The sequence below is a fragment of the Mus pahari genome, chromosome 15 (assembly GCF_900095145.1).
Source record: "Mus pahari chromosome 15, PAHARI_EIJ_v1.1, whole genome shotgun sequence".
Classification (NCBI taxonomy): domain Eukaryota; kingdom Metazoa; phylum Chordata; class Mammalia; order Rodentia; family Muridae; genus Mus; species Mus pahari.
The window spans coordinates 55,181,666-55,198,182 of NC_034604.1; the positions used below are offsets into that span (position 1 = coordinate 55,181,666).

Genomic DNA, 16,517 nt, shown 5'->3' on the forward strand with positions numbered 1-16,517 from the left:
GCTCAGGGCCTGGTTTCTAACGTGTCCTCTCTCCCTCTGGTAAATGACTGCGTTCTGCCAGGCAATCACAAGGAAAAAAATATGGCTGCAGAGCTGTCGGGGAGTATCCATCTCAGCCAGGCAGGGCTTACCCAGCTAAGTATCCAGACAGTGGATCCCAGAAAGTGGAGTCCCTGCTATGTAGAGCCAGCCATGGTAAGGAGACAGCAGTTCAGGGTTCCAGCCTGTCTCTGCTTGTACGACCTGGAGGCATCTCATCTGTTCTTAAACCATTTCCTTACTTTGAGGTTTAATATATATATTAAGCAAGGTGATCCCCTAAGGGGCTCTGAGTCCCTCAAAAGCTCAAGATGACATATGTATAATGCACATTTTCACCCCTGTGGCTGCCATCCCTGATGTGACAATCACTTATCAAGCACTTACTATGTCAGGGAGGCAAGCCTCTGCGTCCTCTGCAGTTGTACCATGTTTTCCTAAGACCACACAATTATCTCCTGATCCACATCTGAAGATATGAGGCAGAGAGAGAGAGAGAGAGAGAGAGAGAGAGAGAGAGAGAGAGAGAGAGAGATCAAAACATTCGCTTGAGGTCACAGAGCTAAAAAGTGGGAAAGACCCGATTTAAAATGTAGGCAACGAAACCTTAAAGTCTGGGGTTCTTAGCCACTACCAGCTATCCCTTCATTCATCTCTCTTCAAGTGGCACCCAACTGGATTTGGTTTTCTGAAAGCCGGCATGGCAACAGTTGCTAAGGCACAATGGGACACTTCTTTAGATTTGCAGGAGAAGGAAAACAGTTACTTTGACAGAGGAACTTCAGGACCAAAGACCTAGAGTTCAGGAGGAAAAAAAAAAAAATTCCAGCATCTGTACCCTGTATCTTCATACAGAAGGCTATATACCAAACATCGCTGCATACCTCACAGTAACTGTCTCTGGTCATTTGCACTGTAAGACCTTAGAGTCCATGACAGTATGCTACTACCACACCCTTTTGGCAGATGAAAAATGCAAAGATACAAGCAAATCCTTCTCCAAGGCCATACATAGGGCCTACTGCACCCAGAGTCCAGTCCCAGAACTCTTAAGCCCTTCTTCTGGAACAATCAGGGCAAGGATTGATTGCCCTGGTTTAGACACTACACCCATGGCAAGACTGTGGGACTAACTAGTCAGCGTCTTACCTCCCCATTTGTAAGTCCCTCTCTAGATCCTGTGGCAACTCAGTGTCCTAAGAAAGAGCAGAGCGGGGTCCCAGGAGCTCAGCTGCCACCCTAAGCCTGTCGACCAGATCTCAAGCTGGGACCCATCTCTGGGATGAACTTGTAAGCCAGGCTGTTGACCATGGCATCTCTTCATACCTTCTCCATCTCCCACACTAGAGGGCCTGAGTGTCTATTGGGAGGATCCATATAGGTCAACTGCAAACAGTAGACATGTGTGGTCTTGAGGATTTAGGGATGTGAGAACAGGAAAAAAAAAATCCTAGTCCAGGGTCCGACAGACACCCGGAGCCCAGCAGTAGTACCTCTGAGAAGACTTCCTGCCTTGCCCTCCCTCTGAACCAAGATACCCTATCTCCTGACCAAGTCCTAGAGCTGGACAAGACCCAGACCCTCTAGGCACCTCAGGTCCTCCTTTTCTGTGAAAGGCAGGCTGGATATGATGTTCTCTTAGGGCCCTCCTGAAGCATGGAGGAAAGGAAGCTGCTCAGAGTTCAAATTCTGCACCAGCCCACTGGGCCAGCTGTGAGATTTAACTGACCCGACCTCTCTGTGCCTTGGTTTCGTAATCCACAAAGTGGAGAATACACAGTCAACCTCCAGCATCACTGCAGGAAGAAGCCCATCCTCGTCAGGACCATATGTTCACAGATACTGAGCCACTCAAATGAGAGATGCGGTGTGCAGCGTATGTCATGATGCCCTGACATCACTGATAATGAAGCAAGATGTGCCAGGGGCCTGGGGAGTCCACTAAAGACTTTATAGGTACTGTCTCCACTACTCATCACCATTGGCCACCGTACTGGTGACCTGTGAGGAGAGCTTGTCCAGATACCATGGCAGAAGGGAAACTCTGCCTAAGTAAAGGAGACTTATGTGACTTCTCAAAGAAGACAGTCTCTCAGGCAGGGGCTTAAAGCTCAGGTTGGCTAGAAAGAGAGATGTTACGATGGCAGCAGGGGCAGTGGCCTTTCTCCGGAACTCTAAGACACAGTGAAAACCAATGGGTGTCCCGCTCCCAAGCGAGCATATGCCACCATAGTGTGGAAGCACTAACCTTTGCTTTCCACTGGGTGTGCCTGTTCTCCAAGGAGAAAATGGTAACTGAAACAGACAAAGCTCCATCTTTATAGTGCTGACTAGGCAGGAGAAATTTCCTAAAGGATATTGCCTGTGGCCTGTATAAGGGATGATGTAGCACTGGTCCACTAGGCAAACAAGGTGCTATTGTTTGATTTGCAACTACTCTTTATAAGAATGGGGGCTGTCTGATAAGGATGCTCTATGGGATGGCAATATGTCATTAAGAGTTATCTTCTTTTTAAAAAAAAAAAAAAAAGAGTTATTTATCTTATTGCTATGTTCCTTGAACAGAATAATAGTAGTTTCCCCCACATGGTCTGTGAACTACCTAGGCTCAGGCTCTTGGATACTTTGGCAATGCCCAGTAAGCATTCTGTCTCATGGAGCCGGTCTTAAATCCAATCACAACCCCACTGGTTGCTCCTATTGCATTTTTGCCACTATTGTATCAGTTTGTTTCTCAGGCAGTGTTGCTGTTGTAGGTTGTAGCTGTTTGTAGTGAGACAGGTGGCTCCCTTTCTCCTCCAGTAGTGTGGGGAATACATTCCAGCAAGCTTCAAGTGCGGCACTAGCTCTGCTTTTCTGTATTCAGAGACACGGTGAATTAACCCAGAAACGCACAACTGGACAATGTGCAGTGTATGAGAGGCTTGGGAGCGCTCAGTCCTAAGTCTCCACCCAATTCCTCCCTTCAAGGCTCAGGGCTGCGTGTGGAAGAGAAGTCGGAGAGATTGTAAGAGGCAGAAGTGATGGATGACTCCAGGGAACAAGTCTTTCAGCAGAACAGGATGGATGGACTCACAGAGACTGTAGCAGCACACACCAGACCTGCACACAGCAAGCCAGATGGGCTCCCATCCCTAAACAAGCAGCTATTTGCAATTGATACCTGCTGACAAAGGCAAAATCAGGTCTCTCCAGTGGAGTGTCACCCATACTCTAGGGCAGGCCCATGCTCAGGAGTAGTTGACCAGCACAAAATAAATTCCATTTTGTTTTCTGCAGATATGGGCTTTTTGTTTCATTTTTGTTTTGTTTTGGCAAAAATTTTTTTTTGTCTCATTGATTTTTGATTTTGTTTTTATTGGGGGTTGGGAGGAGGGTTGAGAGCAAGATAGAAAGAAAGACCAAAAGTGGGCAGGTAGGGAGGTGGAGGTGATCTGGGAAGAGTTAGGAAGAGAGAAAAACATGATCAAAATATATTGTATGAAAAAATGAGTAATAATTTAAAAAAAAAATGGAAGCTTGTGTGACTCCCAGTGGTTATGGAGGTTTCACAGTAGATAAACTACAGATCAGGATTCAAACTCAGTGGAGATCATTCCAGAGCTCTGCAGGCCCAGCACACTGGAAAGCAAAGCAGAAGCAGGGTCTAGAAATGGGAGAGTCCATACACAGTGCAGCCAGGTGAGCTGGCTCTTACAGGTAAATAGAAACAGTCAGACAGACATGAGGACACAGCAAAGAACTGCACGAACCCAGGTCCCTGGAGGAAGTCTCCCAGCACATTGTGGGGTGAGCCGCAGAAGAGAGTATACTCTTATCCCCAGTTCTGTATCTTTACCGACTAAGGTTGGGGACATTTGTTCAAGGTCATGGCGCTTGTAAGTCCTGATTTAAAACTTGGGAAAAGTCAACAACTCAGGTTAAATCCTGGCGCCTAGGCTCCAACTTCAAGGACCTGATGCCCTTGCACATCAGACTTCAAGTTTGGCTGTGAATTTAAAGTTGTAGGGGGCTGAGCCATCAAAATAGGAAAAGATGCAAAGAAATCTTAAATCACGTTACTACCCATTCACACCTACATACTGCACGGTTGCAGTTACATGATACTCTGAAAAAGGCAAACCTGTGGACACAGAAAAAAATACCAGTGGTTGGAGCACCAGGAGCAAGGGAAAGGAAAGACATGCAGAGGGCTCTCAGTGGACAGCCCTACAGTGCTGCGATGTACAGTTGCTACACACTTGTCCCAGTTCACAGAATGCACTCACGAGGAGTGAGCCCTGTGGTGAATGGTGCGGGGAGCTCTGGGCAATCGGGACCTGTGGGTTGTCAGTTGTGAGAGTGGACTTCTGGTGAGGAACACAGACAACCTCCCGGGGAGGCTGTGTATGTTGAGGGGAGAGCAGGCTTCTACAGGAAAAAAATGTCTGTACCTTGCTCTCAATAATGTGACCAAGACCAAGGGCAAAAGAGAGAAGACACTGTCTGTCGTGGCAAAGCCTGGTAGCCATTAGGGGGATCTGGCTGTGAATGGGACATGGACCTAGGACAGGAGGAGGATTGAGAATGGAAAGGTCAGCCCAGTGCAAAGGATTTCACATCCTAGGGGTGTCCAGAAGATGGCTCTGAGCTGCTCCTCTGCCTTGGTGAGTCAGAGGGAAATTGGCTGTGAGCGTCCGTATCACCTTCATATCACTCAAATGAAATGATGCTTCTCTTTTAACAAAAGCAATGATTGCAGTCCAGGACTGGGGGCACTGTAATCCTGGCTACCCCGGATGCTGAGGCAGGAGGATCAGATTGAAGGCCAGCTCGAGCCACTTAGTGAGACTCCATTTCAAGATAAAAAGTCAAAAGAGGGCTAGGAGTGGGGCTCTGTGATAAGAATGCTTGTCTAGCCTTTTCAAGGCCTTGAGTGCAACCTCCCCCCCCAGCTTCCAGGATGGCAAACCAATCATCCAAAAGACTGCATGTACAGGACCAGCTCAAAATTTAAACCACCCCCATAAAAGGGCTTCAGTGAGAAAACTCCAAGTTGTACAAGGTCAATGCTCATTTTACATCCATTATTTTTATTCCTGGCAGGGTGTGTTAGCCCCATGTCACAGGTTGAGAAACTGAGGCCTGGAGCAACAGAAGTACTTTAGTACCAAGGCAATGTGAGTAGACTGGCAAGACAGTGAGTTCTTAGAGACCATGAAACCTTTAGGACTGTAAAACAGTACCTACGTTGTACTGATCTTTGTGAGGAAGAAATGTAATCGTGCCAACAGACGGCTCGGCAAAGACCACGTGACACGGGGGGGGGCGCTCTATAAATGCTGTGCTGCTGCTTAGGAGGGGAAGACAGCTGTTAGCACTGCCATGCTCTTGTCATGACCTCACTTCCAAGCCTGAGGCCCCATCTGCAGGGCCACTTCTGGCTCAAGCCAGTGCTCCATCTAAAGGAGAGGGAAGGAAAAGGGTGACTCATAGCCTAGTGGAGGGGAGTTCCTGGCTGACAGGCACCGGTTGGAGAGAGGAGGCCCCAAGGCCAGGGGGAAACACAAGCCCCAGGCGCCCAACTGCTAAGCTGGGTTTCTTAGCCATGCTTACAGACCAGCATCAGCCAGAGGGGCCAGAGAAAGTGGGGCTCGGGCCTCTGGGGAGCACGCCCCCGGATGTACTCAGATGAAGACGTTACCCTGTCCCCTGTCCATGCAGGCCAAAGGTGGGCACATGAACCTGCTCCACACAGCCGCAACTCTGACTTGGACAGCAGCTGGCCCTGGCTTCAGAGGCAGTGGAGGGTCGCATCCTCCCAGACCTATCAAGGAGCACTGGGACTTCAAGTCGTTTCTCCAGATCTCCCTGTGCCCAGGACCCCTCAGTGTGCTCAGGTCCCGCTTAACAAAGATCCATCTGCCAAGTAGGACCCAACCATGGTGCTGTACGGAACCAGCAGTGAGCGATTGTCCATGGGAAGGGGTTGAGCAGGGCGTGCAGAGGAAGCCCTGACTGAACGTAGGTTGTTGGCATGGTTACAACTCAGACCCATAGGAAAATGGCAAAGCACCCTGCCCCGTTCCACCCCCATCAGTGGGGGGTGGGGGGGGAAGGCTCTGAAGCATGACAACGCTTTCCTGGGGGTCCAAGTGTGAATGTTGACAATGAGGCCAGAAAATGTCCACCCTAGTCTTTTTCCCTTAGACACTACACTCTGAAGACTGTTCCCCAAGGGAGATGGCGCCTACCAAAGGTAGCTAAGCCTGGCTCCTTGATACAGAAGCAGGCCATAAATCCCACCTCCTTGATTCGGCTGTATGTAATAAATGCCATCTCACTATACCACTGTATATAATACACTCTGAGCATCTGAGGGTTTCTCCATCAGAGAGCCCCATCCACCCGATCCCTGTTATTTCTGTGTCTCCATGTGTCCCCCTTCATTCCCTCACTGCCCTAGTCAGGTTAAGTCCCTGGAGCCATGCAAGGGGGCAGCCATTGACCATCAAAGAAACACACATGAATGGCAAGAGTAACAAAGTATATTGTTGACCAAATTCATAGAATACAAATGACATGAATAACTGGGGTATGGCCAGCCAGGCGTTTCCACACAATGCTGATGAGTGTGTAAATGAATGCAATCTCTCTAGAAGACGATTTCCTTATGTGTTTACCAAATGCCTGCGTGGCTCCTTTGACAGAGCAATTTCCCTTCTAGGAATATAAATGAAGGAAAGAATACAAGTACACAAATATATTTGTTTCGGTGTTGCTTACAATAGGATAAACACAAGCAACCGAGCAACAGCAGAGGATTGATTGACACATGTTGGCTCAACGTCCCATGAAATACTATACAGCCATTAAGATATTAGGCACAATATTTATTGATGAGGAAAGATGTTCACAGCATATTGTGAGGAGGAGAAAAAAAAGCAAGTTACAAAACAGTGTGCTTGCAAAATACAAATTAGTATAACAGAATAACTTCATTTATCATTTTCTTTCCCCCACCCCCCAAAATAACTGGTCTATATGAATAGGAAAGGAAAAAACATCTAGAGATACATAGACTTTAAAGCAGCTATCTTTGGATAATATTACATATTTCTGGACTGGTGAGAGGGCTCAGCAGGCAAAGGCTGAAGACCTGAGTTCAATCTCCATGTTCCATTTTGTGGAAGAGAACAAAGTTCTGCACCTCGTGGCGTCCTCTGATCTCCACACACATGCCAGAGCACACACATGCAAACACACATACAAAATTAGCTAATTTAAACAAATGTAAAATATTAAACATGACTCCCTTCTCACGATATTTAGCAGTGTTTTCTGACACTGTTAAAATTATTTTTAAATAAGGGTTGGACTCGCTGGTTTATAATGTCCTTGTCATCTCTGACACGGTCACTGTTCTTCCAGGCTCTCAAGTGACTTCAAATAATTCCTTTATTTGCCGGGCTTCCCATGTGGCCTTTGGAGTCAAGGCTTTTGCTAGCAGCTGTAGCCCTCGACAATGCCCCCTCTCCCATGTTCACTGCCCAGCTGTCTTTCCTGTCAGTCCAAGAGCTTGTCTGGCAAGGCTCAGCTGTACCCCTATTTGTAGTCCATGTACCTCATCAAGAGCCAGGCAAAGGGGCATTGCTCAGCATGGTGACAGGTGCCATGTGGGCACACAAAGATAAAAGACTCAACTTGGATCCTACTGGATAGACTCAAACACATAAAGTGCTTGGCTTTATAATGAACTGTGAAAGGCAGAAGAGAGAGAGCAGGGCAAACTGGCAGGAAGGCCTACTAAGGGAGAAAGCCATGCGGGATGATGGGCAAAGGCCCACTAAGCAAGGGGTACAGCTGGAACAAAAGCAAAGCCAGCACAGAGTTCTTTGGAACCTAATCTTCAAACATTTCCAAGACACTTCCACAAGCCTGGTTCTGATAAATGGCTACTTTGGCCCCAACGGATAAACGTTAGGCCCCAACGGATAAACGTTAATTCTCTCAAACAGTTCTCTATAATCTAAGCCTGGGTTAGCCACCAAACACAAGAAGAACTCTTTGGGCAGACAGAGACAATCCACTTTCCCCAACCCTCCCCGAGGGGAGAGCTGGGGGGAGGGGAGGGTCTGGGAAGGGCTGTGGGGAAGAAGCTGGACAGCCAGACAGCTCACACACAAACACAGGCTCACCCCCACCAGCAGGCCTCTGGTTTCTCCTTCAGCACCACACCGGCCCCATTGGACAGATGGAGGAACACGGCTGGAGAGTTAAAATGGCTTGCTCCAGGATCACCCAGCCAGAGAGCGGGGGAAGGTGACTCCACTCAGGCCTTCTGACTCCAAGTCCAGTGCTATTTCGAGGTAACACACAGGACCTGGAGTCAGGAGCCCTGGGTGGCTCTGTCACCCCCTGGCTGAGTGGTCGTGGACAAGCAGTTCATCCCTCTGCAGCCTCTTCCCCAACTGTAAAATGAGGCGGCGGGCTGCCCCGCCCATTCCCGCTCAGCTCTGAGCCTTCTAGGGGCGGCTGCAAAGCTCCTGGTATCCATTACATTTCCCAAGTTGGCCCGGCAAAGATCACCCGGAGATCTTCGGCCTGTCACGTGATTGAGTTAAAAGGGGGTGGGGTGGGGGGAACAAACGTCCCAAATTAACTTTCACTGCACTGCTTCTGCTGACAACTGATTACCCAATTTTCCAAATTCCTTGGGAGAAGCAAGAAAATTACCCTACTGAGTAGGATAGGTTGGTGGCTAAAAGGGCAAACAGTTAATTAATTACCGGTGAGCCAAACACGAAAAGCTAGAGTTAAAGTCGAGGGTCCTGTCCAGAGCAGACAATCTTGGTATGGGTAAAGGAGTCTCACTGCCTATTTTGGGCCTGTTCTACTCGATTCTTAAGTGTAGGGATATGGACACGACTCCAGGCAATCGAGATCTGGGGTGCAGGTCTTCTCCGGGACCACCATGCCCCTACCATCTCCAGTCCTGGTTCCACGCTGTCCACTCCCGGGGTGCTAAGGCCCGCCTTGGGCAGACATAAACACCGGGCGTGTGACCGTGCCCGGCGACGCTGCCGGGCGCTCCACTGCAGTTTCGTCAGAGGTAAAGGTACGCGCCCGGCGCGCGCGGCGTGTGCACGGGCTCAGGGGAGACACACACACACACACACACACACACACACGCACAGCCCGCTCATCAACACCCCCTCCCGACCTGAAGAAGCGCGATCACTCGCCACCATCCCCTTGGGCCTCTGCTATGAACCCACCCGAGAGCGCGCCAGCCACACACCACGCGGCCCCCGCGGCTCCCGGACGCCACGGCGTTTACAGAGAGCTATGGTCCGCGGTCTCCCGCGAGCGGCGGGCTTCCTCTCGGCGACACCCCCGCCACGACGCCTGTCCTAGTCGCCAGCCTCAAGTCGCCACCGGGAGGCTTCCCGGAGCAGAACGTCTCTCGGCCGCTGCGTCCCCCCTCCAAGTCGCGTCTCACCGCAAGGAGTCAGCTTGCAAGCCTCTCCCCGCCCACTCGGTCCCATGACAGCTGCTACCGCCCAAAGACTGGTAGATTCTAACCAGAAGCAAAGTTTCCCTCTCTCCTCCCACCTCCCGCCCCCCCTCCGCCTCCCCTCCCTCCCAGTGTTATGCAAAACGGGCCGGCACAAACGCTTCCACACCAGGTACTCAGCTTGTCCCCGCGAGTCCCGCGGGTTTCCGCCTTGCAGCCCCTCTCCGGACCCAGGCGTGTCCCCGCATCCGGGGTCTCCTCCCAGGCTCCGTCGCATCCCCAGCCTCTGGGGAGACACACAGTCAGGAGCTGGGAGCAAAAGCCCTAACTCGGGAGCCAAACTTTAGGCTTGCAACAGGCACGGGCTAGGGGGGGGGAAACGGAGGAAGAGGTGGGGGGCCCCCACGCCGCGTGCACACATGTTCCCGCAACTGCTTGTCCCAGCAGCAAACCCCATTTTAGCCTCCAAGCCCGCAGCTTCCTTGTCCTCGCTCCGGAACACCAGAGCACACACTCCTGTCATGCGCTTGTAGCCGGTGAGGCTCCCAGTCTCAGCCAGAGCCCGGGACGCCGCCTCACCTTCCCTTCCCCCTGCATCGTGGAGCGCGCGCCGGGGCCGCGCGCCGCAGGGGGACCCAGGCACCCCCTAGATAGTCCTTCCGCCCGGATCCTGCCTTCCTCGCTCCTAACGGGTCTCCTCCGGATAGTGAGAGCTGGAAGACGCAATCTCCGCCCGCATGTCCACGTGCCCCGCCGACCCCTATTCCCCTAGCCAGCAACTGACAGGAAACTCTGCGCTGCCGGAGCAGGTGGGGGGGCTATGGGGTACCCGATGCTGGAGAACGAGAGGACTCCAGGGCTACCGATCTCCTCCCTTAGCCCCGCCACAAGTGCACGTGAAAGTACGGCAGCAAGTGCCGGGCGCCGAGGACGCGCCTACAACACCCAGAGCCAGCCTTTAGGGATCCCCCGACCCTGGCTCGATTCTACCTGCCGGAGGAATCGCAGTACCCCTCAACTTTGCCGGTGGGGTACAGTAGACTCTAGATGGCCCTGGCTGTGTCCCCCAATGCTACAGCATGCGCCGGCGACCTGCAGCTCGTTCCTCCTGTAACGGAGCGCAGCACAAGGCACGTGGAAGGGGGGGCTCTGCAGCCTGAACCCCCCCGATCACCCCGGTGCGCCCACCGCTGCTCTCGTTCCCTCCGCAGCTGCGGCTGCAGCCCCGCGGCTCTGCACCCTCGTCCCTGGCCTGCGTTCCCAGCTGGCAGTACCTGCGTGTCAGAGAGATAGTTGAGGAAGAAGGACGAGAGCTCTTCATCCAGCAGCGCGCCGCAGTCGTTCCCCGCCATCTTCCAGCCGCGGCTGCAGCGTGCGGCGGAGTCAGCGCCGAGCCCGCCCGGGGGAGGGAGCGAGCGAGCGAGCGAGCAAGCGAGCGAGGAGGAGGGAGGAGGCTGCCCGGCGGGCGGGCGGGTGGAGGGCGGAGCTCGGGCCCCCGGCTGCGGCAGGCGGGCTGGCTGCGGGGGCGGGGCCGCGCGAGCCTGGGGTCTCACCCCTGGCTTTTCCTGCTCCCGAGTCTGGCGCAGCGACCAGGTTTCGCAGCCCCCCGCAGGGGAAAAAAAAAAGCTCCGGCAGCCAGGTGGCGGTGCCCGGGCCAGCAGCCTGGTGCCTGCGCAGCAATGCGGGCACCCCCTCCTTACTGCTAGAGCGAATCACGTTGCGTTAGCGCTGGGCGGGCCCTTGCCAGACAACCTGCCTCTACACAGCTGGGGAAACTGAGGCTCCGGGAGGCTTAGAGCCGCGTTTGAAGCCGCAGTGCTCTGCAACAGCAAATGAGAAAGCTGCGGAGGCCTCGGTCCTCTCTCATTCCCCAGACTGCAAGGCCAGAAAGGGAGGGAGACACGCACAGGTCAAAGGCGGAGAAATCAGAGAAGGCTCCTCAGAGGGGGTGACAGTCATATGTTTTCTTTGTAGCCTTTTTATCCTCATTTCCTGTTAAGCCATCTCTCTCCCTCAAGCCTACTCAATAGCCCCCGTTGAAAAAAAATAGTCAATCGTCTTTTACTGTACCCCAGTGTCTAGAATTGGCTAAGCTTCTGTCAGCCTCTCGGGCCCATTGGCCTTCTCCCTTTTCTTAGTATGAACCTTCTGAAAAGGAGCTGCTATGCCAATCAGCCATTCACCAAAAGAATGGTATCTTTAGGGCATCCTTACCCACCAACCTTGAAAGTACCAACCCATTTGTTGCTCTCCTACCTCAAGCCTATGCGCTACCCTCTCCTTGGAAGTGTCTCAGCCTCCCTTGTGCCATGGCTTCGAGGAAGTCTCGATCTGAGTCACTCTGTCCTTGCTAGAGTCTAAGACGCATGGAACCAGGCTGAAATCTTGCTTTGGCTATTTCTCCAGTTTACCAGAGGTAGTTAACAGTTTACCAGTGTGTGTTAACTGAAGAGGCTAGAAGGTTTCGCCTCCCAGCCACCACCACCATCACTCTACACAGATGAGGGAACTGAAGGTCAGGAGTGCACACCAGGAGAGTCCTGAACCACACAGCCAGGAAGCAAACCTTCTGACTTCAACCTTGAACTCTCATCTCTTCTCCCCTTGCCAGGCAGGCATCTAGGTGTGTGCACGGGGGCGGGGGATGGACTGGGGCTGGATAAAGGCTGGAAGGCAGGAAGACGCAAACCTATTTATTGGGCACACCTGCCTCCCGCCCGCTCCCACAGGGTACTGACAAGGGCTGCCCCACCCTGCCTGGGCGAGCAGGCTCCTTCCAGCAAGAAGAGGAAACAGTCCCAGGACACCTGCTCAGACTTGAGCCACTGGGCAACAGCTTCCTTCTTCTCCAGTCTGAGGTTCCCAGAACCGCAGGGTGTGATTTCACTCTTTGGGCTTAAGGCCAGCACGCTTTTAAGGAACAATGCTGCCAACAGAGAGAATGTACAGCTAGCCTCAGAGGAGTCCTGGGTTCTGGTCCGGCCCATACTGTCTTGTTCCAGCACCGGGAAGTTCAGTAATGTGACTGGCCGGGTTTTGAACCCCAGCAAGTCGCTGGTCTCAGGCCTTCGTTTTCTCATCTCTACAAATGACCATAGTAAAAATCACTTACTCATAGGGAGGTTATGAAGATGAAGAGATAAAATATGCAAAGTGCTTGGCACAGGGCCTGACCTTAGGGGGGGTTGCTAAGCTACTAGAGGAGAAAATACCCTTGAAGGAGTAGAAAATGCCATTATGCCTTACCTTCCCTCCAATGCTTAAACAAACTTTGTGCTCCATTCAGATCTGAATCCTGGTGCCAACTTAACTGTGTGCTACTGTTACCTAAAGTAAATGAGAGGCTGGCGTGATGATGCATGCCTGTAATCCTAATACTTGAGACATGGAGGGAGAAGGGTTAGGAGGCTAAGGTCATCCTTGGCTATATAGGAAGCTATAGGCCAGCCTGGATTACATGAGATGCTGTCAATAATTAATAATAATAATAATAATAATAATAATAATAATAATCTATCCTGGATTACATGATGATGATAAGCTATAGGCTATCCTGGATTACATGACAATAATAATAATACCAACAAGGCAAGGGCTGAAAACATAGTTCACATAGTAGAGCAATGTGCCCATCATGCATAAAGGTCCAAGGTACATAGAACTGAATAAAACTGGAAATTGTGGCATGTACTATAATTCCAGCAGTGGGGCGGTAGAGACAGAAAGATCAGATGTAAAGGGTCATCTTTGTCTACCTAGCATGCTGGAGACCAGCCTAGGTTGCATGAGACCTTCTCGTACAAAATCAAAACAACAACAGGTAAAAGTCACTTGCTTAACTTCTCTGAGCCTCAAAATGGGGCCACCTGTGGTGTTATTCCACATAGGGTCAAATGAAACAATGTGTTCAAAGTAAATTGCTTGGCCCTGGCGGAAGCACCCATCACCATTGTTAACTATTCTCATTCCCACCGAGGATCTGAATGTGCCTAAGGAGGTGGTGGCTGCTGCTGCTGCTGGATCAACTTGGAGTCCTCTGGGATGGTTTCCAGAACTGTTCCCATTCCGCTTGGCCCATCGGTGGTCCGAGGGATACACTGGATTCCCTCCCCAGCCAGCAGTCTCTGGCCATGGCCCTGCAGAGCGACTGCATTATCCAGAGGGTCTGTTTGTTTTTAGAACTCTGGTGGTGGTGTTAGAAATACTACCCACTGCCCAGCCTCAAAGGCTTTATCACTGATCCTCTGACTATGTTGTACCTGGCAAGACATTTGAGGTGCTCCTTCTCTACCTGAGCTTAGCTTGCTTCTTCATCAGAGAAGAAGGAGTATGGAGTTCTTCCTTGAGAAAGCCCTCAAGTGCACACGCAGTGTGATAATTCATACCTGTACCCCAGCATTCGGAAGGCTGGGGCAGGAGGGACCTCAGTGCAAGTTTGAGGTTATCCTAGGTTACACAGTGAGATCTTCTCTCAGAGAAGAGAATAGGGGATGGGGGAGAAAGGGGAGGGGAGGGGAGGGGAGGAGAGGGAGTTCAGCTGCTAAAAGCACTTCCCATTATTGCATAGAGCCTAGATTTGGTTCCCAGNAGGAGAAGAGAAGAGAAGAGAAGAGAAGAGAAGAGAAGAGAAGAGAAGAGAAGAGAAGAGAAGAGAAGAGAAGAGAAGAGAAGAGAAGAGAAGAAAAGAGGTCATTCAGAGACCCAAGATGGCAAAACATCTCCTTCTGTTTGCTGGTCTTAGACGGCTGCTGCCTAGCTAATGAAAAGGTCACTGGGTGAAGCTGTGCTGAGTCCCCTGACCCAAATGTAGTGTTCTATCAGACCAAACCTCCTGCTTTTCCCGTTCATCTGAGCTGTGTTGTTGCTAATCTCTCAACACCCCTCAATAGGCTGAATCACGCTATCCAGTATTATATCTTGGGGAAACGAAAGCTTAAATGCGGTTTAAGCTGGGGTGGATCCCCAGATCACTGGATGGAACGTTTGCCTAGCACACTCTAGGTCCTACGCTAAATCCTCAGTACTCCCTGCAAAGGGGGGTTAGAGTAGCCAGGTCCAGCCCAAGTACTGAAAGTCCAGCTTAGGCCAAGTCTAGGTATATTATACCAGGTCTGAGCCACAGCCCCTGGAAGGGAATATGAAGCAGCTGGCTACCCCGAGGAAGCCGGAACAGAGGCACATTTCTTAGTTTATGACTTTCACGGGAAGGGCAATAATGCTGCTGGAGTTGAACTCCATGCAGCTCCACCTCTCCCTACTCTGCCTTTTTATTGGCCTTGCCTCCCTTGAATGTAGTGAAAGTGAGTGTGGTGCCTACCCAACCCAGCCCAGAGCCCAGAGCACCCCCCCCAGGCTCCTTGGATATGGAACCCACACAATGGGACTTGAATATTTTACTCTCAACCCACACAGCGTCAAAGGGGAAAATGTCAGCATGTCTCCAGTCTAACAGGAGAATGATCTATTCAGAAGCTGCAGCTGTGCTCCCAGACTCTCGAGGGCATGGCGACCACCCCAGCTCTGTCACTTAGTAGATCTGAAGTGAGCCCAGGTTTTACAGGTTCCCCTGGGTGACACTGATGTCCATCATGCAACAGATGTTTAATGAGCACCTGCTATGCACCAGCTACTGAAGTTGATGTACACATAAGCCAGTGTGTAGAACATCTGTCATCCCTGCCCATACACTGGCCAACACAACTGTTCAGCAAACTACTGTTCCATAAGGGAGGGAAGATGTGGGTCATAACAGGCAATGAGGTTTCCTGCTGGCCACCTCAACTCTGTGATCCGATGACCCAAGTTAGGGTACCAGATTCTGCTCTATTTTTCTGCTTTTGTGCCCAAGGCAGGTTTGAACTCAGGCCAAGATGAACTTTCTAAAAATAGCACCTTTGTACAGATCATCCTAAAAGTCACTGTCTCAGTTAGGGTTTCTATTTGCCACAGTGAAACACCAGGACCAAAAGCAAGATGGGGTGGAAAGGTTTCATTTGGTTTCCACTTCCATAATGCAGTTGGAGAAGGCCAGGCCAGGAACTGAAACAGGGCAGGAACTAAGAGGCAGGAGTTGATACAGAGGCTATGAAGGATGATGCTTACTAATCCCCTTTACAACTGCTGTTGTTCTTGGTGGTCGTCCCATGGTATTGGCATCTCCAAATGCTGGGGTCTCCTATAACTGGGCTCCACTTTCACCAGTAACCTCTCTTGGGTTGTCTATGAGGAGAGCACCCATGGTTCTCTCTTTCCCTGGGAACCCTTCAATCCTGGGGCTTTCACCACTACTCCAGATTTCAGCTCGGTGACACTGGTCTCTTCACTGGTTTCACAGCTCCAGCTGACCAACATCAATTGTCTCAGTAAAGTTTCTACTTCAGTTCTATGGAACTCTGAACTTTACATTGCCAGGTACAATGCTCTACCACATGAACTATGTTCCCAGCCTTTGCCTTGCAAAATCCCAACAGAACAGCCCACTGAGCTCTTGAAACTCACTGGTTCTTCTAGCCCAAAGTTCCAAAGTCCTTCCATAAATTTACTCAGATCTGTCACATAAACACCCCACTCCTGATACCAATTTCTACTGACGGTTTCTACTGCTACCATGCAAGTAGGGGAGGAGAGAGTTTATTTGGCTTACACATCTACAGAAGCTTCATTAAAGGAAGCTAGGACAGAAACTGTCCCTCTGCATTCCCCTGAATGAGGAACTTCAGAACTGTAGAGGGCCACTGGCTTGTCTCTGTAGGCAAAGGATGTCACCTGGATTACAAAGCCCTTGTTAGAGGAGCCAGGACTAGAGGTCAGGACTCCAGATCATCTAGATGATTTAAAGGTCTTAGGGCTGGGGGTGGAAGTCTCTGCCTTTTACTTGAAGGCCCAAGATGAACAAGGCACATTTTGTGTTTGATGATGTCCTTGTCCTCCAGTAATGGTACTTTGTGGCTTCACTGATGCCATTGAAAGAAACAGCAGTTCA

General features: G+C 51.0%; 1 protein-coding gene across 1 annotated transcript in view; it reads right to left on the reverse strand.

The window, feature by feature from the left end:
• Nucleotides 1–10,945, reverse strand: part of Ppargc1b (PPARG coactivator 1 beta) — a 109,433-nt gene extending 98,488 nt beyond the window's left edge. Inside the window, exon 1 of the mRNA XM_029546822.1 lies at nt 10,810–10,945. Within this exon, the coding sequence (XP_029402682.1) occupies nt 10,810–10,887 (78 nt within the window). The 5' untranslated portion in view covers nt 10,888–10,945. The remainder of the gene's footprint in view (nt 1–10,809) is intronic.
• Nucleotides 10,946–16,517: the final 5,572 nt, after the last annotated feature.